The sequence below is a fragment of the Streptopelia decaocto genome (genome assembly GCF_964273445.1).
Source record: "Streptopelia decaocto genome assembly, chromosome: 3".
Classification (NCBI taxonomy): Eukaryota; Metazoa; Chordata; class Aves; order Columbiformes; family Columbidae; genus Streptopelia; species Streptopelia decaocto.
The window spans coordinates 75,605,596-75,630,314 of record NC_138656.1 but is presented as its reverse complement, the minus strand read 5'-3'; the positions used below and the strand labels follow the sequence as shown (position 1 = coordinate 75,630,314).

Below are 24,719 nucleotides of genomic sequence, written 5' to 3'. Positions count from 1 at the left end.
AGCATAATACAGAAGTAGAAGTGCAAAAGAAAAATAATTTGATTCTTTTTTCCCCCCTCCACTCAGCATCACGGTATAACATGTTCTGGACAGTATGCAGGAGTACGCAAGGTTTCAATTTCCTGCAAACCACTGCATATTACCATGAAGGAGAACATGTGAAAGGAAAAAACAAAAAACAAAAGTAAAAAAAAACAACACAAACAAAACAAAAAAAACCACAGAGATTGCATAGTTAACAAACAACAGTATTTACAGTAAAACCCTTGGATAAAAATTCCAGTTTACATAAAGAAAACAGAAATACCCAACAAATACCTTGTCTTGCTCAAAACACTGTCCTGCATCAATCTACCTTGCAGAGGCACACAAAGAAATAACCTCTATAGCCAGGGAATCAAGCACCACCCAACTGTGCAGAAAAGCAAAGTATTTTCACTAACTGAAAGATTCAAGATAACTGAGATTTAACACTAAACCCCACAAAGGCTTCAAACATCTGACCTGTCTAAATAGTCTAAGCTTCCTAGAGCGTGCCAGAGACGAACAGCATCTCTCCACTGACTGAATCAGTCTAACCAGCTCTCACCGGATTGCTCTGCTAGAAGAGTCTGCTCTTTTGGCTGACTAAAAGCAGTTTTCTCTTTAAGTTGCAGCCACAAATACTGCATAAGAATTTAAACCAACATTTATGAGTACATACAGAACTGAAAGGGAATAAAGCTAATAAGCCTATGCATAAAGCTTTGCTTAAAGAAAAACTATCGTGGCACCACTGAATCAGATGGTCCACAGATTTCTCTCTTGCCCCAGAGAGGTTATGTATGCTTTAGATTAAAATAAGTATAATCTGGAAAAAAATAAAAAAGCTCCATGTAAGCAGCCGAGACAGATCAGCTGGTGAACACAGGTTACATATGTATTAGCACTTGATGTAGGAAAACATGAATAGATCAGTAGCAAACAGTTTCTACTGAGGATCTGAATCTCAAAAATTATGTGTCTGGGCAGTTCCCTATGCCCGAACTCATTTACTAACTCTTCAGATCGCCTCTTCAGGTCAGTCAGGTCTTGCAAACATAATCAGATGTTCATCCATTAGCATCTGGGACACTTCTAGATCATGTTTTTCTGTTTAGTTTCACCTGGCGAGAATCCAGTTTGCATTCTCTAAAGCAAAAGCATGAAAAGTAGGGATGACCAGATTAATTACAAAATACCCCAAACAAAATCAAAAATCCACTCCAGGCCTGAATCAAAACAATAATGCAGACCTACCCTCTGGTCCCTAAAAAGCACTTATGCAAATGCATCATCTACCCCAACACGTGCAGCTACTTACCACCAAAAACAAATGCTGATGAGCCACTGCTGTGCCTTTTTATGTATTATTTGAGTAATAAATTCTAATTTTATATAAATTTTGACTGAAATTCTAATTATTATTGTCTTGCCCATCAGCCTCAATAAGCTCAAGTTCCTTCCTTGCACATTTGCTTATGTCCATCCCTACCCTTTTGCAATGCCTTCTCAAATGCTACTTCTGTGACAATTTAAATTATAGGAAGATGAATAAAATCCTGGGGAAAAAAAAGAATAAACCACCCACAAAGACACACAAACATGTCATATTCAGATTCTGGTAAAAATATTAAAATTTAATAATACCTTCTGAACATACCATTATGTCAAGGGAAGAGTAAAGGCATTCAAACATGTGGATATAGATCTTAAATAATATTTACAAATTCTAAACTGCAAGTTGACTATAAAGTCACAAATACTTTAAATATTTAGTAGAATATAGTGTAAATTCTAATATAAATTAGGTACCAACTTCATCTGTTATTTTTTCCAGTGATAACAGTCTAATCTTTACATACCATATACATTAAAATACTAAAAAGTTATAAAATTTTGTTTCTGTTACTATGCAAAGAAATGGAAAATACATCAGATCTGTCTTACTGTACAATATCCAAATTGAACTTTCTATAGTGTTCTCTGCAAAAATAAATGGCACTTTCACATGCAACAAGGCATAAAGTACAAGTCTGTCCATTAGTAGTATGCCAACTGAGTGCAAAGTAAACTAAAACACAAATGTCATTCAACCATATAGTTGAAAAAATAAAAAAGTAAACCATGGAAAGAGATTCTGACAAACTTTTTGATCCAGACTGAAGTAATAATGAAAAGCATGTAAACTGATTTCCATACAGATCTGTCATTTTAAAAAATGAAAGTACAGGATACTGAGAGGTTTGTCATGACAGTATCAAAGCTACTTTGACAACACTGAATGGAGGAAAAGTTGATGATCCTGCACGAATTCTGAAGCCCAGCCCTGCCCATGGGCTGCAGCATCTTGTCTGCTTTTCTACTGACAGTTTCCAAAATTACTTCTGCCACATGGACTTGCACATCAGCGGTCAGATGAATTTTCCAGACCTCATTATGCCATTGTGTAACCATAGCTTCCACAGTGCAATGCCACAAGAAGCCTGTCCTTGAGGATTTCTTTACTTGGGTATTCAGGTAACTTGAGCATATTGATACTGAAAAGAAAACAAGAAAACCACATCACAGTTCAGCAAGAAACCCAAGAGTAAAGTTTTCTGATTGAAAACCCTGAAGCTGTCGTATTTATGAAAGAAAACAAACGTGCTGCATTATAGTACCATCAAGCATTCAAATATATTGCAGGACATAAAGGGGTTTTTTCACTTCAGTAAATTGTAATACAACAGTTTAACTTGAATATTCCCTTATTGATCCCACTGCCTTTAGTTAAGCAAAATGAAGTAGTAAACAATGAGCAAACATAATGCAACATCATCTTGGTTAAACTGCATTAATTGTATGCTGAATAAGGAAAATTCAACAAACCATCTAAACTTTTTTTGGCCTTTTAGTTAAACTGTTCAAAATAACTATACTTTTGACTGAGACTGACATGGAAAAGCTCCATTTTTAAGGTATCTCAATGAGACTAGTGAACATACCATGTGCTTGATGTTGGTAAAAGATTTGCAGTATATGGCACAGCAGCAATTGTAAAATTTTGCAATCCACTGCCACCCATTATGTGAGCAAAGCCACCATGAGGCACCCTGGAACTGAGAAAATTCACAAAAATTAGACCATTACAAGAATGTTATAGGCCAAAAAACAGAATCTTTACACTGCAAATATCTCTTATTGCTACATGTGACTTGTTACTAATAATTTCATCAAGTTTCGCCCTTTCTTACCCATATCAAAGTTCTCTTTGTCTAAATGTTTTTAATTACGATATTGAATAATGCATTTGTCTATTTACACTAGGCATCAAATTGTCTGAATGATATTTCGGAGACTTCTGTTTGCAAAGAGGAACCACTTGTACAACCAGTTTTTGTAACAGATCATTCATTACCTAAGTTCAGGCAAACACCTATGGTTATGTATCTTTACAGTAAGAAATACTGCATCATAAAGCAGTTTATTCTTCAATTACTACCTGTGGAACAACTGACCAGTGCCCTTGACATGCCTTTTCATTTACTACTTCAGACCATATATTTCAAGTAACTAATAAAAGCATTACATCAGTCACATTATCACCCAGTGACAACCTGTGGCAAAACCAGAACTCACTGAAAAAAAAAATCACTAGCAACTTCAGGAATGCATTCTCACTTAGTCATATTACTCATGATTTTTTCTTTTTACCAATATATTATCTAAGGATTACTCAGGGTGTAAATGGACAACAGCCATGGAGTCGTCACAGTCCCTTCCTATAATTTTAAACTAACAAAGGCAAACAGAATAAAATTCAGGTATTTGTATAACATCAAGTTCAGATGGTATGCATTACAAGGTAACGTTGGCACAGCCCTCACACACACACACAAAAAAACCCCACCAACCCACACCACTATAAGGAAAGGATAAGGACTAAAACAAGTTGACTGTGAACCAGCAATGCATCCTTGTATCCAGCAGCCTTTTGGGCTACATCAGGAATAATGTCACCAGCAGGCTGAGGGAGGTGATCCTTTCCCTGTACTCAATGAGGAACACCTGGAATGCAACTCCAAGCTCCCCACTACAGGAGGGACAGGGACATCCTGCAGCAAGTTGAGCAAAGGGCCACAAAGATGGGAAGGGCCTGGAGCACCCCAACACAGGAGGAGAGCGAGCTGGAACTGCTCAGCCTGGAGAAGACAAGGCTCAAGGGAATCTGATCAATGGACATAAATACCTGAAGGAAGGAATAAATAAGACAGAGCACAAGTCTCAAGATGGAGCACCCAGCGGTGCCCAGTGATAGGGCAGGAGGCAACAGGCACAAATTGAAATCCAGGAAATTCCATTTAAACATGAGGGAAAAAAGAAACACTTTTTTACTGTGAGGTGGTCAAACACTGGAACAAGTTGCCCAGAGAAGCTGAGGGGCCAGTGCCCCTGGAGACAGTCAAAACCTGACTGGAAAAGACCTTGAGCATCCAGCTCTAGTCAACCCTGCTCTAAGTATACGGTGGGACCAGACAATTGCCAGAGGTCCCTTCCAACCTCAACTATTCTGCAATTCTGTAGCTAGCAAAGAAAGAATCTGTTAAAACAAAATAAGCATTCCATAGAATATATAACAGCTCTTAGAATTTTGGATTACAGGTACTTACATTAAAAACAATACTTCCATAGTCACAAAACCACATTGACTGTAAAAACCAGGAGTAAGAACAGAAAAGACAAATGAAGTAGTATTTCCACTCACAGTAAAACTACTTCGCAAAATGCAAGAGAGCAAGGGTTGCCACTGCCACATGTTAAGGAGCTAGGACGGAGCTCACAGTAATACTTTTTAAACATACTTTTAAGAGCTAGCTATAGTATCCAACACATAAATCTGTATCATCTAGCTTAATAACAGCAATGCTGGGCACATAGTTCTGGGCACTGGTATATAAGGCAATCGCTATGAGGGAAGGACTGATTATTTGCAGCACACTATTTCTGACACACAAACAGAATTGTGCTCACAGCCACGGTTTGGAACAGTTGTAAAGATTTTACAGCGGTACTCTTTTATATCATGGGTTTGGCTCACATTTCTAATACAGTGCTGCCTCCCCTGCAGTGACTTTTTTTTCTCCTTTGATGAAACAAGAGAATTCTGCATTCAAATCAGCAATAAAACACAGACCTAACTGCTGAAAAATTATAATTTAGCCCACTACTAGATAAAAGTTTTTACAATTTAACTTACTACCATGTTTTTCATACAACAGGTCAAAATTATATAGTATGCAAGTAATAGCTGCCAACTTATGCCTCCAAGAATGAGTTTTCTTTCCAGGCAAAACACTGCCGACATAGTAAAGGGAGCATTTCAAATATGTGCAAATACCTCAAGATCTTACCTCTCTTACTGCATGTGCAAATAGCCTTCAGCAAGAGCAACAATACAATTTCACCGCTTTGGAAACTTCAACACTATTAAAATGTTTAAGCTTACATCTGAATCCTAACTTTTCTACCTATTCTCCCACTTATAGATTTTGCATATATTTATTTAAAACAAAAACAACTTTAAGACAGGGGTTTTTTTTCTTTTTAAAAGCATATATATTTAACACATTTATCAAATATGTTGAATTTCCCTTAAAATAGTGCATAGCTTAATGGTCAACAGTCTTCTAAGAAGTTAAATAGCAATCCTGACACCTGCAAAATACCAATAAAGTAGAATTTATCATAAACTGTCAACATTTCCCTCCGTTAACTAAAAACCTGATCAAAAGTTGCCAATGGATAATTAACAATAATTTAGCCAAATACTATTACAAACACCAAACAGATCAAGAGAGGGAAAAAAGTAAAAGCATGTAGCATTGGCAATATGACCTCAAACAGCTGTCAGCAGAGAAAAAGTAGGTGGTACATAAGTTAATTTTCAGATCCCCAACATGAGGCACAAGAATATTCAGGCTTTTTCTTGAATGTGCCATGACCTCCAAACACATAGAATCTGCTATTCAAACATTGGTCATGACAGTTCCTTTACTGTTAAAAGATGTCTCAAAATTGGCATTAATGATGAATGCAATGGTATCTCCACTGAAATTACCAAAGCAAGACTTCATTACACTGAAGACAAAAAGGGGTAAGAATGGGGGAAGAAGACAGAAGTCAAAGTTTGAAAATATTTAGAGATGTCAGCAAAACAATGAAGAAATAATAATATAACTCAGTAAATATAATTTCACTAAATCAATTTTGTAGTCTTTGATTGGAAAGAAAAAACAGTACCACTTCACACACACATACACACACAAAAATCAAGTAAGTGAATATGCAGGAAAGATTAAAAGGAAATGGAAATAACAATGAAAAATTTGAATGAGCCTGCTAACCGGCACATAGAGAAACAAATTCTTCACTAAGAAAACGCAATCCCAGAAAGAGATCACCGTTTGAAATCAGGTATATATTTAGTGTATGAACTTACTTAAGATACTGGCCTGTACTAGACTAACTGGTGTTAGACAACTCAGAATCTAAATCTTCCATGCCCAGAAACTAGGAATGTCTGGGGATCTGTGTGCAAAAATGCCAACTGCATACCAATACTAGAGGTAACTTTCACAAGTTCAATTTTTATGGAAAAATATACCTGTTGCACTTCAATAACTGACGAAAAAACACAATGGGTTCCTACTAGCTGATAAGAAAAAAAAAAAGTCATTTGTTTTTAAATTTCAGCCCAGAGTTCTTAAAAGAGATACCAAAAATGTCCTTCCTACTAACAAGAAATGGGTAAGAATGAGTCAGTGATTTGTGAGCAAAATGAATGGTGCTCAAGCACGTATTCATCAGACAACATAATTGTTTACTTGATAGAAAGCGTCCCTTAGAATCCAGTAGATCAGCCCAAATGCCATCAAAATAGTGAATGCCATTTGAGTACCATTTGGAATGTTTTAAGAAGCATTTGAAACATGACCTTACATTCTAAAGACCCTTATTTGCCACCTAGGTTTAGAAACAGACTAGTCCACTAAAAATGACAGACCAGCAGCTGGCATGCAACAGTCGTGCAGCTAGAACTGTAGGAGTCATTTCTGCAGAGGACAAAAAGATTGATGTGCACAGAAACAGCTTCTTAAATTGTCTGTGATCCCTAAAAACAATGAAATTCATAATAAATCAAGAGAAACTATTAGAATTTAAAACTCTGCCATTTCATGATACATCTGTGACTGTGAAATTCCTTGGTATAAAAGACAAGGTTTGATAATCTTTATTTGTAACCACAAAACTTAAAAACAAAAGGTCAACTAGTCTACAAATCCTAGACTATGAAGAGAGTATCAAATTAGAAGATGGTGCCATCTCTACCTTCCGCCAGAAAAATACATGAATTACACAGCTCAGGTGCCACATATATACAGATTCACTTTGCAAAATGTCTGTGTACACAAACTCAGCAACTTAACCAGTTCACAGGGGCATTTATTACTCAAAACTTTTCCCCATTGCCCCCAAAATCATAAAAAAAAAAAAAGTGGCTTTCCCTGAAGAACAACTAGAATTTAGGTCAGAAATCCTATATAAAGCAAACACAGTCTTGCATAAGGTTACATCTTCACTTGATCTTGACACACTGCACTAATGTTAAATTCAACTCAGCTTTAGGAGAAGGATGTTCTGTTTACACTGACTGAAGTGATACCCTGTTATCTCGTATATTAAAGCCTATATTGATTACTGGAGAAGCCAGGAGCCACATAAATATGCAGCAGGAAGAAGAACATAAAGAGCAGTTAAATTCACTATTGCCTTGTTAAAAATTGCCTGGGACAGCAACTTAACTATACAAAGGGCTCTTGCAAAGTAGTCAAGTATAATAACGAACCAATCAATCGTTTTGCTGGCAATACAAGCAGCAAAAGTATTAACACACACTTTGTCTACTTTGATCAACATATTGAACACTGAAGTATGCAAAACAGTTTCTAGTTAGGTGATCTTGTATGGTAATCTGAAGTCTCTTGATGTATTTCAGAGTATTCAGACAATGCATTTGATGCTACAGAAGAGTTTCTCACCTGCCAGTAACAAACTGTAACAGCAATATTCTCTCTTCCTGAGTTAGCTCTTCCACAACGTCCCAGAACCACTAAATGAAAAATAAGTTAGCCTGTATTTTCTGTTAAATACTTGCAGTACTTGAAAATAAACTGGTAAAACAATAAATGGAATATTTGTGTTTCCTACTCAAATGATGGAAATTTTCACATGAAATTCATATATAATTAAGTCCCCTTATATAGGAACATAGTACAAAAAACCTCCACAAATTTCAGCCAAAATAAGCTTCCATAAATACATAGAGAAAATGACAACAACAACAAAAGTATATCTTTTTTTTTTTTTGGATTAAAATGCAGCAGTCTACATTCTTAAAAAAAAAAAAAAAAAATTACCTGTATAACTTGGTCTCCTCTCTCATAGCCACTGGTGTATTCTGTATTGTTTAACCAATCATTCACATCAATTTCTGGCATACCAGACAGCAAAAGCTCCTTCAGAAGAAGTACACAGATTGTGACCACTAATTTCAAGTGTTTATGCTATTTTAAAAAGCAATGTTTAGTTGCAACCTTATGGAACCTACAACTAAATTTTAATAAAAGAAGATCCTTGAATTCAGGTAACTTCACATGATCAGTTTAAATTTAAGCACACAGTATCAAGAGGTAGAAATTATTGCCAAAGAACATAAGAGGGGAAAAAAAAGCTCTGAGTTTTGGCATGACTGGAAGTGAAACTTGAGATGTCTCAGTTACAGAAGATCAAACCACCACAAAATGTACTGGAATTTGATTTTGTGACTCAGAAAAAGTAAAGACAACAGACAGCATCTCCTTACTTTTAAAGAACTTCTGCACTCCTGAAGGAAAACATTACAACACTCAGAGGCCACAACATGCTGATCCCATTTTGAAATTACAGTTTAAGGCATTTATCACCGGTACATGAAGTTATCACGTTCCAAAATGTCATTCTAAGCAAGCAGGATAAGCAAGAATACACATATTGAGATCCTCACTGATAGATAGCCGAGAAGCAAAACCAAAGTGAAAGATACAAAATCATTAATTTGTTTGTACTGAGCTTTACTTCTATGTCATTACACTATTAATGAAGTATGCTGAACAAAGTATTTTAAAAAGGTATAGGCATTTGTGCTTACCAGTTCATATTCATCAAAAAGCTGGATCAAAGATGGTGGAATGAACATATGGAAGCCTTGTAAAAAGGCATTTATCTGAGGCTGAATGGCTCTTGTCATTCTAAGCTCTGTGACAAGCTGGACATACTCAGCCTGCAATGAAAACAACATTAAGATATGTAACAGCAAAAACACATAGTGCTCACGCAAACTCACACACATATATGCAGTCCTCAATACAATACAAATCTCATCTACTCTAAGATATTAAAGAGTCCCTATGCACTTTTCACACATGGAAGCAACCCAAAATTACTCAAAACCCCCTCTGAGTTTAGAGCCCCTTCTGGTCTTCCCCTTTCCTTCCTTCCTTCCAAAGACAATTCCCAAACATTAGTGTTTTAATCCTAAGACAAATCAGTCAAAAAACAGGGACTTGGACTAAAAGAAAAGAAGTGAATAACACTTAGTTTGCCATGCCTGCATCTAATACAACCACCATCGTGATCGTCTGAACACACAAACACGGTATTGTCCGTAAAGAAAATATTCTATTAAGCAAACTGACAAAACTTACTTACTCCTGCAAGCTTTGTTGTCATAATAACAACTACAACTTTTTAAAGAAAGTTTTGAAAATATTCTCAGTTTTTAAAAAGAAAAAAAAGGAAAAGAAAAAAACAGCACAGAAAAGCACTTCTACCATAACCACGTGAATGGATGATATCATAGTTTGCCTGCTTTAGAGATTTGGGGGCTTTGTCACCTTTAAAAAATGCCAGTTAAAAAAGGAATCCACCAGAACTTTGCTTTTGTTGAAAAGACAAAAGCCCAGGAGGTAGGTAATGAAGGAAGGTTTTTAGGATGAGATATTGCCTACATTACAGCTGTATAAAAATGTCTCATTTACCCTGACAAAACTATGCAAGTCTAATAAAGTTTCTTTACTCAGGAAAAGAGACTTCTACTTGAGAACAAAATTTATTCCTAGATTATTTAAGGTATTCAGTTTCAAAGTAATGCTTCACCTCCCTAATAATGATTTTTAATAAGACGTGAAACAAATCATCCCAACTATCACCTTCCTTCAAGACAATAATCTTACAAAAATACCATGCTGATGTTTAATTTTAAAAAACATTAACCTAAATTTTTAGGTTCTGAACCTACACAACAGCAACCAAGCATTCTTTCTTTCCTCCCTTTCAGAAAAACAGAATGAAGTATGAAACGTTTCAAAACAGAAGAATATTTTTCAAAGGCAACTCCTGACATTGACAGAAGTATAGAGGGGTTCTCATTTGCTTGGCATTGGAAGGTATTTTTAAATGCATTACCACCATTTTATTAGAGTGAGAAGACCATTAATTTGTAAAGTGCTCTGAAGAAGAGGAACATTATACAATCATATCTTCAACTGCAGAGCTGTTCCCGAAAATCGAGTTTCAATCTAGGAATCTCCCTAGGTTGCTTCTACTGTCAGTGGCACCAAGGACACCTCCCTTGTCTAAAGAATTAGAGGGGAAGCCAAAGGAGATTAATTGCACTAGACAAAAGCAGCCTCTGTGAATATATCTTAGGAGCTCTAGGAAGAAAGCAGAAACTTTAGCAGTATCAGGACTACAAATAGTGTTAACACTGCTCTTCAGTGATCAGAAATACTTTTTTTACATTTCTTTAGTTGCTGTTACATAAATCGGGCTATTCAGAAAACAGGGTTGTGGAAAGAAAAAAAAATCACAACCTTATTTTTTTTTTAAATCCACTAGAAAAAATAAGACAAAAATTTATTGTCTCCATTTCAAAAATATTTACATTGAACACTTTCATTATGACAGAAAACAATTGCTGTGCTTTAGATGCAACAAGAAATGTCTTAAATAGCCTGGAACAGCCAAGCATCCTGACTATCAGCCCACTGAAAGCTCTGGCGCACCCAACTCCCATAATATACACCACTAAACAACAACAACGAAAGAGTAAATTTTTTTTTCCCCTCTGTTCACTTCATTTACATTGTATTCCCTCTCAGAAGCCTTAGGAGTACATTACAAAACAGAAATATTTACATACGCATTCCTACATAGTGAATAAAAGGTGTAATCCAGCCTTCTTTTAAGCGGGGACATTTGATTGAACACACATGAGATGAGCATCACAAATATGATGACAAAGTCTAGTTTGGATGAGGCGTTGTTTTTTTATTTTCCTTTGAGGTAAATCAAGCAGAGATCATGCTTCCCCGATTTCACAACCCATATACTGTGAGACAAGGATCAATATTCATTATGATGTTCAGATTCAGAGAGCAGCTCCATTCCAAAGCTGTTTGAAAAAAGTACGTAATTTTTTACTGCCAAACAGCACAGCTTACAGACAAGTCCTGGGAGGGCAGAGAAAGCCACTGGACTGTGAAGACGTGCACCATTTTAAAAATAGCTTATGGCCAAACTTCTACTAGCTCTAATTTTATTTTTTTTTCCTGAAAAATAATAGAAAGCTACAAAGATATGCACAGCAAATAACAAAGAAATGCATAGGGCAGACACTGGGCAAAGCCTGACTTTTTCCTTTGAAGTCTCGCCATTACCGTGACAAAAGGCAGCTGAAACCGCTACTATAGCTGATGCTTCAGCTGGAGCTACGTGGAGGCTTCAACTAGAAGACTGGAATATTTGCATCATATGGTCTCACAACCATTCACTTACTACACAGTTGATGTAAAAACACCAAATTCCCCTGTTCAAAGAAAACAAATTTTTACAAAGAGATACTACTGCCGCTCCTCAATGGGGCACTTACTCTCTTTTATTTTGGTTTTCAATAAGAGGGAGATGGATTGTTTGGGTGGTTTCTGTGGGTCTTGTTTTAGTTTTGGCATAGGGCGTTTTTTGTGGGTTTGTTCGTTTGGTTTTGGGGTATTTTTTTTTTCTTTTGTGTTGTTTGTTTTTTAAGGAATAAAGAATCACTCTTTTTTTTTTTTTTTAAATGCTGTCCTTTAAACAGAGAATCTGCTGGTGCACATACACACCAAATTCCTTTAGAAGCTGAATTTTCTTCTCCCAGAGGTACAGCAAATATAATGAGTTTTAAACGGTGATCTTTTATTCCTCTGGTAAAGGTAAAAGATAGATCTCTCTTGCAGGAAAAAAAGTGTCTCATAAAGTAGACACTTTCCTGTTTAACCTGTTTAAACTGCAAATCTAAAACATACTGCAAAACCACACCACACTAAAGAAATTAGGAAAAATCCCCAAATGCCACTAAAACACAGATCTACAATTTTCAACAATTTGGTTCACCACTGTCAAAAATCCGTGAAAAGGAAACAGTGCCATCCTACAGATGCGTGTTGACTTCACATCTTGCATGTTCAAATTCAGAAATCAATTAATATTAAGAGTTTCAAAACTACCACAACAGTCATTTGTTTCTTACCACCTTTCACATAAAAGCTACACAAACTCTCATCCCCTCGTGCCACAGCTGAGGAAGGCTGATGCGCTAGAATGGACCCATCTGCTCTGCCTTCCATCACCCATTTTAGTCTGTGCCCCAAGTCAGAAGCTAACAGAACAAAGTAAGCTACTGATGACTGAGGGTATCCTCACACAGGCAAATTTCTAACTTCATGTTAACTGATAACTGTTTTTAAATACTGTTATGAAACCACAATTTGTCTCAAGTACATCTATTTTATACACTGAGAAGCTAGGACTGCCCAGAAACAAGAATTAACATCCTTCTTTCCTCTGATAGGTAATAAAGAAATTAATCATCATTGCCATCACAATTAGACTTGTTTTACCATCTGTATTTTGTCATGAATGATTATATTGTAGGAAACAGTGTAGAATCAGGCTAACAACATGTATTCCTGTTATTGGAATGACACTCTGCCTTCATGAAAATGAGGATTAAACATACAAGAATCTAGTGCCAATTCCTCCAAGACAAACCAAAATTTTGTTAGAACAAATGCTGACACCAAGTGGCTATTTACCAATACAGCAGCTGTCTACATGATGCAGCGCTGAGTGAATACAGTGTACACAAAGTGGGTTAGCTCAGCACAAATGAAAACCAAAACACAAAGCAGACGTAAGGACAAAAAGGGTCAATGATGCAAAAAATTGCAGGTCTACCCAAGGACACTCCTGCAGTTACTCCAAACTATCTGCGGGTAACTGCAGAATTCAATTAGACTGATGTCTATCTAAATTTTTAGATGATTTTCAAAATCTGGCTGTGTTTTCACAGAGAACTCAGGGACTTTCCAAACTGTTACTATTAATATAAATTGAAGAGGTAGATTATTGCCATACACATTGACTTGCAAATGGCTGAAAAAAAAGCTTCCTACAGCCTTTTACTCTGCCAGTTATCTGTATGTTACTGCAGAGCAATTCATGGCCACCAAGTGCCCTGGCAGGCAGCACATGTTGAAACATACCTACAATTTTATTTTCAGCAATTACTATTGTTTTACCTTCCTGATACATACACCCATGACTTAACTTTAGGAATATTTGTAATTTTTAAAATAAATCCTTCCTTTAAAGTTGATCCTATTTCCCTTCCAAAAAGTTCTGTCAGAAAGAAGAACCTCAAACCTGAGCACTTACAGAGATTTTAAATACTACTATTTCTATAACACGCTAAGCTAGAAAAAGGGGCAAGAGTGTTGACAACTTTTTATTTTGTATATTTCCTTCAAAACACCTATACCTTTTATGTTTCTACTTATTTATAAAGTCAGTCCAACTGGTTTTCATATACTATCAACTTCTGAATAAACCTGTATACTCACCTTGTTTTCCTGTGTAACAAGAATACTTGCACCCCCCGGCTTCAACGGCACTTCCTCCATTGCTCCAAACACATCAGTCTCAACAGAGAAGGTCAGCTCTAAACCCAGATCACTGATATCATTATCTAAAATCCACTGTAAGTTCTTTGCATACTCTGGATCAATAGATGCTACATCCTGATAATTTACAGGTATACCTAGGGAAAAAAAAAAACAAAGAGACGGAACGCCTCAAATAAATAGCATAAAGCAAAAAGCATTTTAACTTAATATATGGTAGAAGATTGCCCTCTAGAGAGAAACCAGAATAATGCAGTAATAGGAAAAGGCAAAAAGGGATTCACCATTACTAACTACACTACAGCACTACTGCACTTAATTCATTTTAAAAGTATTAAAGCATCAAGTTTCCTCCTTATGTTTTTCTTCCCACTGAAGCAAATGGCATACCACTTGAGCAACAACAATTTGCACAATTTTAGCTTGCTAATGGATTACAGTAAAAGCATGTAAGCATATAGAACACAAGTTAAGTTGGTTTCCTAAAAAATCTTAAAAATTTCTACATAGCATTTAGAAACCAAAATATCATATTTATCTATATAATATCTTTTTCCCCCAGAAAATCATTTAGAAGTGGGGGAGGAGGATAACCTTTCTTTCTGTACTTAGAAAATTATCTTACTCTTCAGTTTTCTTCTTTTTAATCATGCTTTCCTATGAGATCTAATATACAGTTATATTATATATATCTATTATATTCCGGTATAACTTAAATTATTTAATTATTTACTAATAGTTATTTATAGGAACTTTACATTTTCAAACTGAACTTGCAAGTCATTTAGAAGCATTAAGTGGAGAGTTGCTAGAAGTTTGATTTTTATCCAAGTATAAAAACTGCCTGTTTGCAGCCCCTTCACAGACATGGCACTCAAACAAATTTGAACAAACATGCCCAGAACAAGGTGACCCTGAGTTTGCACAAGAAAATGACCCTCTTCAGTACACAATAAAACAAACTCCAATTACTTTAGCTCTGTCATAATAGATACTTGAACTCTACCAAGTCAGATAAATATCTGGGGAAAAAGGGCAGGGGGTGAGAGTGGTAGTAGGTTTAGAAAAAAAGCAAGTTGTTGGGAAGCACTCTCATTTCTTCCCCATGTTCTGCACATTGTGCAGTGTCACAAGGGTGCCCATGAGGAGAAGTGGAGAAGTCATAGCAAGCTGTGGACTGCAGAAGCAGCACCCAGTGAGTTACACAGAGCTCAAAGGCTAGCAGCTGGTGTAAACATGTCAGTGCAAAAACTGTTCTAGTATTTCCTTGGAAGAGCTGACTGACTAGTGTTGAAACGGTGTGTAAACAAGCTCTAAGGCATTGTTTTTATAATACAATTAAGCAATGCTCCAGTTTAAGAGTGGGATAGATAATTTACTAATGAATTTTCATGGTCATATATCTCAAAAAAAAAAATCTAACTACTGTCTAGTAGTTTCTAGATGACTTTCACTATTGCCAACTAGTAAGCATGTGAGCATTTCATATATGAAATGTGGAAATAATGATGTCTCTGGGGGATATAAGCAAAATATGTGGGAAAGGAGACTGAAAAGTAGGAATCAGGCTTTTACAGAAGGAACCGAACCAAGCATTACGATGAAACTATACTCAGAGCCAGCATGTTGTGAGACCAAAGCACTAAGCTCACTCATTTGCTTGGGAGATATTTTAGCAAGCAACAGACTCAAGCCAGGCAGTTAGAAAGAAATTCCATCAGATTTATCGCAACGGAATTTGAATCCCATGAAATACTATTTATCTTTCTCTTGCTATACTCCTAAGGCACCTGTAGTTTGAAGAGGAAGAGAAATCTACCTTAGCATAATTGTGATAAACAGGTATTTCTGTGTGATACAGAACTTCAAAGAGATGCTATAGGTAAGCTCTAAGACAAGTTCAGTAAGTATTCAAAGATCTAAGGCCTCCAGCTCAAAATACATTGACCCAGAAATTAATTTTTGCTTTTGTTCATGCCATTTCAGGAAGTATTTTCTATCATACTGTGAAAGAGGGAACTTAAGTCCAACAGCGGATAGCAGTTAGGAATTTGTATGCTATGTGCCTTTGGGGGTTGCAGGTGGAAGTTTCCATTTCAAAACAGGAAAGCAATTGTCTCCTTAAAAAAAATACAAAGTAATTGGACAAAAGCACTAGTGAAACTATGTTCTCCTATCCTGTTAAAGCAGAAGGCAGACAGGCAGTTTAAGAAAAACCTAAGAGGCCTTATTAATTTCTGACTATATTTCTGCCTCAGTTCTACATCTGTAATAGAGTGCAGCCCTAATAAACATGAAGACCTATGGAATAATGTTTGATTTTACAGCACACAAAAAAAAATTACACAAGCTATATACCTAACATCTCACAAAGCACATTAGTTGTGTGTTAGCTGGGTCATCACTTAACTTGGTGATCTTTCCTTGTGTACCAGACACTGTCACAGAAAGATCTCAGTTCAACACAGTGAAAAAAGGTGATGCACCTACCCGAGTCTCAGAAAAGTTGCCACATTTGTTCACACAGGTTTCAGCTTCTAATTAAGGCACTGCCACATCATGTCTGTCGACTAAAGAGAACAGTTCATATGAAAGGGATTCACGCTGTTCCTCAGATACAGGAGGTCTTACCATGCAACTGGTGGATTCAGTGCCACCAACAGGAAAAGCTACAGAAAACGAGAATCTCAGTGCAAGGTGAGAAACTAAAGGAATGGAAACGGTCTCAGGCTTCAAAGGATTTCTTACTCCATTACTTCAGGCCTGATTAGTAGCTGAATGGAGTTTCTGTGTCTGTAACCTGGTAACTGGTGTCTGGCATGAACAACAGTTAGCATAACCCGTAGCTAAACCTGAAAGAAAAATAAACCAAAAACTCCTCAGGAGCATCCTGCTGCTGTGCAACTTGTGTTCCTTAAGCAAGAAGAGAGGAGATGCACAAAGCTGAGGGAAAAAGCTTTGCAAGGGTTTAAATAAACTACTGTGATTGAGGCAGAAAAAGTAACTACTCTGTGTCTGATAAGTAACAAGTAGTGATAAAAAACCTGTAAACCTTTTGAACTTAAAGAAGCTGAATGTGCACAAATCTCTAGAGAGTTCCAGGATGCCTGTTCAACAGAATGACAAGACCTTACTAAGAGGGACTGGTGAGATCTTGTTAACAGAGACTACTCATTACTGTTTGGTTTGCAATAGTAACTCTAGCAAAACGAAAAAAAGGAAAACAAACAAACCAAAAAAAGTAAACAATAGGTCATCTTGTCAATTCAGAAACAAACAAATCCAGTATATAATCACAACTCGAACTAGAAAAGAACCCAAATTCATTAGTAGTCATTTGCAAAAGATGTGACAAGAGCAAAAACTGACTATTCTTCAGGTGCCACTGAACAGCAGAGAAATATGCTTTTATAATTTGTGAATACATCACATGTTGATTAGCCTGTGAGCATCATTATTCTGCTCACACAGAGGAATCTCTTTATGTCAGAGGCCAACCCTTAAGTCAGTGTCAAATTGTGCCACACAAAGAAAGATATGTCTACTTTCGAACTACTTTCCTCTGTGAAGATCAATGACTAGGGAAGCTCAATGAAGCATTGCCAACATGGTGCTACTTCAGATCGGCTGATCCATTGCCTCCTGTCCACTGCACAATCACTTTCCTGCAGCAGAAAGCGGTACTGAGGGAGAAAAGTAAAAGGCAACCTTTTGTTAAGATCCTGACAAAGATGACTGCGCCTGCACCAAACTGCAACACTGTTTCCTCACACTTGCAGGGAAAAGAAACAGCGAATCTGAAGTTCAGAGTTGATGTGTCCTGGACTCAGAAAACATCAGAGGAAGATGGCAGGTAGACCAAATGACTACACAGAAACAGAATGAGATGCAAACAATCCCTTGAAAATCTTGCTAGGTCTTAAAGTGAGGAGTGGTTCTTGAGGAAAAGTAAAACTTCTAAAACCAAGCAATCTTATACTTTCAAATAATATTAAAGAACAGTGCTTAAACACCAAGGAAATTGTACATGCAGTTGCAAAGGAATTTATGTACTTAGAGGAGTAACAGGAATGCAAAGGGAATTTACCCTTCCAGCACATCTTCATGCAAAAGGAAAATCTTTTCATGACAATGCAAAACAGGGGCAGCATGTTCGACAAAATCAAGAGGCACAAAAGTTCTCAAAGAAGAGTCCCAGACCACAGATACCACCAGTTAACAGTGGTTCTTCTCTATCAAAAAGTTACATTTTTATAAATACTTCTGACCCATGCTCTTGAACCCTACAGTAAGTGTATGAATTAACTTTCCTCAGGAAGGAGACAGAATGAACACACACTGGTTCTGAAACACTGTTTCAGGATATAAGTAGTATTTGTTGGAGTGGGTAGACAAGGAGGTTCACAACAGAACGGATTCGCCTTGTTAAAACATTACATGACTGAAGAACTGCAGGCATAACAAAGAATGTCTGACAAATTTTTGCCAGAGTTTCTAAACATTATCAACTTTGTAAGTCTGTCCTGAGTTAACTAGGGAATGATTATTTTCATTTCTCAAGAATGGCATTACACGGCAGGACAGATTAATTTCACAACTGTGATGCAAAGAATTGCATACACCATAAAAACAACTGGCTACACCAGTCTGCCTTTTAGGCACTCCTAGTCAGCAACATTAAAGGCAACTACATTATATGATTATGCTTTAGACAGATTAATGATGCCTTCTTTGTTTTTCATTTTAGATTCATATTCAAATATAAATGGAAAGATTAGCTATTTTATTACAAGTTGCTAACTGTACAAAATTCCCACAGTTTTGCTAATATATTTCTATATTTTGCAACTATAACAGTTCCTAAGAGAGGATCAAGCTGGAATAGTCATTATTGCCGTATTACGTTGTGATGCTGTGGTACATAAAAGATGAGCAAGACATTAATTTCCAAGACTTTTTCACTTTTAACACACACACACACACACACACACACTCACACACAAGTACAAAAGGAAAAGGTTTACTGTTCAGATAACTGTTATAACTAATAAACAGGATTTTAACCAAAAACATACCAAGAATGTGTTTGTAGAATGACCTCGTGAAGTAGATGTTCACCAGCTGTCTGTGATTCAGAGCCAGCCCCAGGATTTGGCCTGCGAAACGGAAGTAGTTCAAATGATCCGGATTTACCGAAGAGTTGCTGTTGGGCTGGAAAGTAGTTCCTATAAAATAAAAATATTTTCATGTTTTGTGACTTACTTGTTTGGGTTTTTTAAATGAAGTTCGTATTTATCAAATACACTAATATCTGAAGCCACTGAAAGAGTTTTATTTTGGGCTTCTGGAAGATTGACTGGGTTTTTTTGTTTACACCAAGAAGATGTTAGAAAGAAATGTATCAGAATGTAATGACATCCTATTATTATTACAATGACACTGCTTAGCCACTCTCCGAGGTACCACTCTGAAATAATTATCGTCAACATAAGGGTAATCATGATCTGCTAAATTTGGTCTTCCATCTTGCTATATTGCTATGTGCATTTTTTGCTCACTATAACGGGTCATGATTCTATCAACTTGTGATCATGCTCAACAGAAATATCAGTATCCATCTACTTCCTTCCACCTGGTTCCAGACAGATGAAGACAGTCCACTCTTGGTCTCCTTGGAAAAGACCACCTCAAACAGACATTCCTGAACTTTTCCTTTTAACTTTCAGGAACTCTTCTATGCCTCTACTGTTGCCTGAATTCCTTGCCACTTCCCAAGACTTTGTAAGTAGAAAGAAAAACATTTATCACTGACGATGATGTAAAACCTTTTACTGATAAAGATTTGCTTTATATGAAGCATTCAAAAGACCAGAAGTCAAATACAAGGTAGACCTGTAGAGATCAGCATCTGGTTTTACCACAAAATTAAGTGACTGAAATTCTGGGTTTCTAAAAGAAAATAAAGGAATACCTCCACAGTTGTCTTGCAGAGGCAGAAGAAAGGAAAACACTTTCTATACTGCTCTCAAAGTGTTAAGTCCTTCTACTACCAGGCAGAAATAGTATGGACTCATCAAAACTAACAACTCACTCTCCTCTTACAAAAGAGAGGACAAAAATCAAGGAAACTTCAAATTAAGAAAAATATTTCATCTGTAGTTATAAAAATGTACAAAAATCACTCGTCGGCATAGGAGATCAGTTCTGTCAGTATTACTTCTAAAGAGTAACAACCTTATATTCCAAAACCAGTTGCTTTTTTCTTGACTTATAAAAATGCTTTTATAAAAGACAACACCCTAAAATTATGAAAAAAAATGGCAGAAACATACCATCAGCTGACTGGGTAAATAAGGCATAATCTGGGTTAACTATTTCACTGGATAAGATATCAAACCACTCACGCACCACACCCTGTCCCTGGATGTCAAAAGAATAAAACACATTAGTACACAGAACTTTCACTGCACAAAGTTACACTGGATAACCACACATTTTTTAATAAAGTATAAAAGTTATTTTATATTAGGATTTAGTTCAAAACAATACTTGTGAAAGAGAATTAATATTCATACATAAACACCATAAAGGAAAACCATGCCGTTTTACCCACCATGCCTTCTTCTCCATGAAATCTCACGGCAATCCCTTGCTTTAGTTTTGCACAGTTTGCTTTAGACACAACTTCACAGCTACTCCTAAAAATAGAATCTAAATACGAAGCAACAATTAATTTGTTATAATCCAATATATTTCAATGATACACTAATTCCATTTGTAACACAATACCTCTGTGAACTAAAAGGATGTCATTTTCATTTACAGGCCTGTGCACCATGTCCGAATCTGGCTGTCCAGCATGCAGATGTTCATAGAACCACTCACAGCGATCTTTAAATGGCTGCAAAACAAGAGGTAAACCATATTATATAGATGCATTCAACTGAATAATTTGTCTCTCATAAGCATGACCGGAAAACGGTTATGCAGACTTCTCAACTCACTTTTGAGATGGGCAGAGAGTTACTCAGTGCAACCTCAACAGGCTATGCGGTATTTTGGGAAGAAGAAAGAACTAGACGTGACCTTGAGTGCTTGCTGAAGTCTGGTATGCAGAAAGGCTGGACCACCAGTTACGCAGAAACAGCTATTGGAGCTCATCACACAGGAGAAAAATACAACAAAAGTCCTTCCAGGGCAGGGGAGGAAGGAATCTAGACAAGAAGTCAGTCACTGGCTTCTTTCACACTACTGATAATCAACCACAGCTGAGCGCAGTAGCACAATACAAACTACTCATATTTGTACTGAAGTTCATTTGCAATAAAAAACAGTCCAAAGAAACCAGAAACCTTCCAGAGCAATTCCAAGGTGAGACGCTCCTGGCTTGACTCAGTATTTAGGCTGACATTTTGCAGTTCTGAGACAGATATGACACAAGTACAGCCTCTCTCATCTATCACGATTCACAGCACGTATCTGTGTTTGATCTAACAAACAGGGTATCAGTTCTGAGGGTCTCTTCATTATTCATCGGTAATGAATTTCAAAAACACACATTTCAACCAAAGAATGATTAAACAATACACCTACACCATGTCCTAAAAATGAAATGGGATTACCAAAACCAATGTGTAATCTAAAAATAAAGATACAGTACTGCTCACAACGACAGAAAGAAAGCTTTTGGAACACACTCTACAACATTCTGGGGGTGGGAAGTGGTTGGTTAGAAGACTTTCACCTTTGTTTTCAGTAATTAATTTCTTTGACCACAATATTTTAATGTAAGGAACCTTTCTATTAGAGAACAAAGCAAAAGTATAACAGTGTGTGCTAAATGAAGGAGTTCCAGAAGAACTTATTATCGCCCAAAGATGATCCTCATTTGTAAAAAAACAAATACACAGTTCTGTCTCTGAGCTGCATGTAGACAATCAGAATGTTTTTAATGGTCAGTGACGAAAATGCGGCAGATGCTTAACACTACAGTGTTACGTAAAGCAGCAGACTTCCATACACGGGTTTGCTCACTAGTTTTCCCGCTTAACTACAGTAGCTTCCCTAGAATAACAATTATAGAATAACTTTTCAGTGAAACTGAAAAGTGAGTTTAGGGTATGGAAGACATCAGGATTTTACTAAAAAACAAAAAAAAACCAAACCAAAACAAAACAAACAAACAAAAAATAAAAAAATAAAAAAACCAAACAGACCAACAAAACAAAACAACAACAAAACTTGTAATCAGCTATGGCCACATCAACTAAAAGTGTTGTATTTATCCTGTGTTTGTTTTTTCTCAAAATGTAAGCCAATTAAGGAAAAAGCACAGCATTTTAAAGCTTAATCTATCAGATGTGCACAAATAGATTTGATAATAGAAAGTTATGCCTGTTTAACTGAAAGTTGGACTTGTAAGACATTTAACATAGGTCACCTCAAATGGTCTTACACATGAATTTTGAAGACTTTAGAAGTACAGAAATCTGTCTGCAATATCTGTTTAATCTTTTAACATCACAGATTCAGAAACACTGGAGGTCACACTTTGTTCTTCCGTCCTCCCCAAATGGATTTTTAAAAAATATTATTATTTTTAAACAGAACATGCTCTTTATATTCATAGAAGTTGTAACTTTGCATCTCCTGACACTTACTTGAGCTTTTATGATGTGCATAAACCTGGACATTAGTTCAGGACACTCAAGAAGAAAATGAAAGTGATCAAATATTATTTTGGGATTTCTGAAAGAAAAACAGGTTAGAAGCCCATTAGTTAAGAGATCTAAAAATAATGCTTCATGATACAAGAAGTCTAAATAAAGCAAAAAATGCAATTAGTCGTGCAGAAAGCTCCAACAGTCTCTTCTATTTTGTAATGTTTTCCTAACTCTTGTTTCCAAACGACTTATACTACCTCATGCTCTGAACGTGAAGGATTACAAGCAGCTCTAAAGACAGAAGCAAGGTTGTAAACTGGGCAGTTCCAGAAAAACTGGAAACAGCTACGTGTACAAAGATGGTTCAGACTCCTTTAAGAAGTCACTAAGTATAACACATTGGAGGAAGAATGCCTCAAATCTGCCTCAAAATGGGAAGAAGAATCTGCCTCAAATGGGAAGGCTTTATTTTGAACAAAGATGAGGAAAGAATCTGTTAAGAAAATTATCCTGTTGCTCTGTGAAAAATATTTTGTTCATAAAATCCCACAGAATCTTACAAAAGAATCACTTACATACACAGAAGAGCTCATTTAAGCCTGAGCTCTTAATCATTAATATACACTCCCTCCAATTCTGCAGGACCACTGAAGTGCATATGGTATGTATGTCACAACAATACCCTAAAAATACAACACAGTAAGAAGAAAAATATATTAGTCTGAATTATTTTGGGGAAAAAAAATCCTGAAGCTTACCGGTTAACAAAACACTTAAGGACATCATCATGTTTACAGACAAATTCTATAAAACGAGGTGATGTCATCCTGTTCAAAGAAAATCATAACATGTTTTTGGTTAATGAAACTGAAAATAATTTGAATTACATAAATTGTTGCATTTTATTTTTTAATAAAATACTATGCAAATAGAAACTGATGTTTTTTAACTAGTCAATCATGAAATTAAATACTCAGCAGCATTAAGATTTCATAATGAAATAAGAGCCAAAAATGCCAATAATCAAGATGGTCAAGCAACCTGATCATTGTTATAAACAATATGAACAAAGAAGAGCTCAAACTAACAGAAATACACATTTTTCTGTTGAATCCTCCTAGCTTTCAATACAACAATGGAAGCACATATTTGGAAGGACTGCTATTATATGCACAATGTATATGATATGCACATTGTTCTATATTTTTGTTCATCGAATAAAACTCCCACCATGCACCTTGTAAACTGTGGTAAGGAAAATGGTCAGGAAGAAATAACCTTACAAGAAAATAAAATCTTCCAAAGACCAAATATAAACATTTTAAACACACTTCTGGTCTGACCAACAGTCTGGAAGTATTAAACTACTACAAGAGAGCTCCCTGAAAGGAAATTAACTTTCTCTCCCTGTAGATTGCCACAGAAGCTTGTAAGATGCAATATACAGAGAAGAGGAACAAAACTTAGAACACACTTGTCAGTTTTCATGCTGAAAACTTGGAACATTGTGTTTCAGTATATTAACAAAGAATACCCAAATTCAATAACAGCATTTGCAGAAGAAAAGCTATCATGGCAAGTAAAAGAAAATAACATCAGTATTTCAAATGTTAACTAGCTAATTTTCTATTTAGGCATGAAATGCAAGCTTTATTTTATGAATATTAGGAACAACAGAAAACAATGAGCTCTCTTTACTCTCCTCCATTAAACAAAGATATTCAAATCTAAAATTAAAGCTATTTTAATTTATTTTGTCTGAAAATGTAATTGGTTATAATTTCAAATGTTATTTGAAGATGGTAGCAGTACTGAGGTACACCATTGTACCATTTACTCCTATTAATGTGAAAACTTCAGTAAAACATAGTAAGTCTCAGATCTCTGTACTTCTCTATGCAGTTCTGGAAAGCCCTAAAGCAACACAGAACTCAGGTGTGCTCTGCCTTACTTTTCTGCA

At 36.1% G+C, this 24,719-nt stretch overlaps 1 protein-coding gene across 9 annotated transcripts in view; it reads right to left on the bottom strand.

The window, feature by feature from the left end:
- Positions 1 to 1,637: 1,637 nt before the first annotated feature.
- The window catches only part of HACE1 (HECT domain and ankyrin repeat containing E3 ubiquitin protein ligase 1), a 51,499-nt gene continuing 28,417 nt past the window's right edge, over positions 1,638 to 24,719 (bottom strand). For 8 of the 9 annotated variants that reach the window (XM_082048006.1, XM_082048009.1, XM_082048007.1 and 5 more), the window contains 12 exons: positions 23,518 to 23,586; positions 22,757 to 22,844; positions 20,886 to 20,997; positions 20,710 to 20,807; positions 20,429 to 20,516; positions 19,172 to 19,321; positions 14,037 to 14,233; positions 9,248 to 9,379; positions 8,478 to 8,576; positions 8,100 to 8,170; positions 3,006 to 3,119; positions 1,638 to 2,558 (listed from right to left, as the gene is read on the bottom strand). In XM_082048006.1, the coding sequence (XP_081904132.1) occupies positions 2,456 to 2,558; positions 3,006 to 3,119; positions 8,100 to 8,170; positions 8,478 to 8,576; positions 9,248 to 9,379; positions 14,037 to 14,233; positions 19,172 to 19,321; positions 20,429 to 20,516; positions 20,710 to 20,807; positions 20,886 to 20,997; positions 22,757 to 22,844; positions 23,518 to 23,586 (1,321 nt within the window). In that variant the 3' untranslated portion in view covers positions 1,638 to 2,455. Of the gene's footprint in view, positions 2,559 to 3,005; positions 3,120 to 8,099; positions 8,171 to 8,477; positions 8,577 to 9,247; positions 9,380 to 11,304; positions 11,489 to 14,036; positions 14,234 to 19,171; positions 19,322 to 20,428; positions 20,517 to 20,709; positions 20,808 to 20,885; positions 20,998 to 22,756; positions 22,845 to 23,517; positions 23,587 to 24,719 lie in introns of those variants that run through there. The other variant, XM_082048014.1, reaches the window with a different exon arrangement.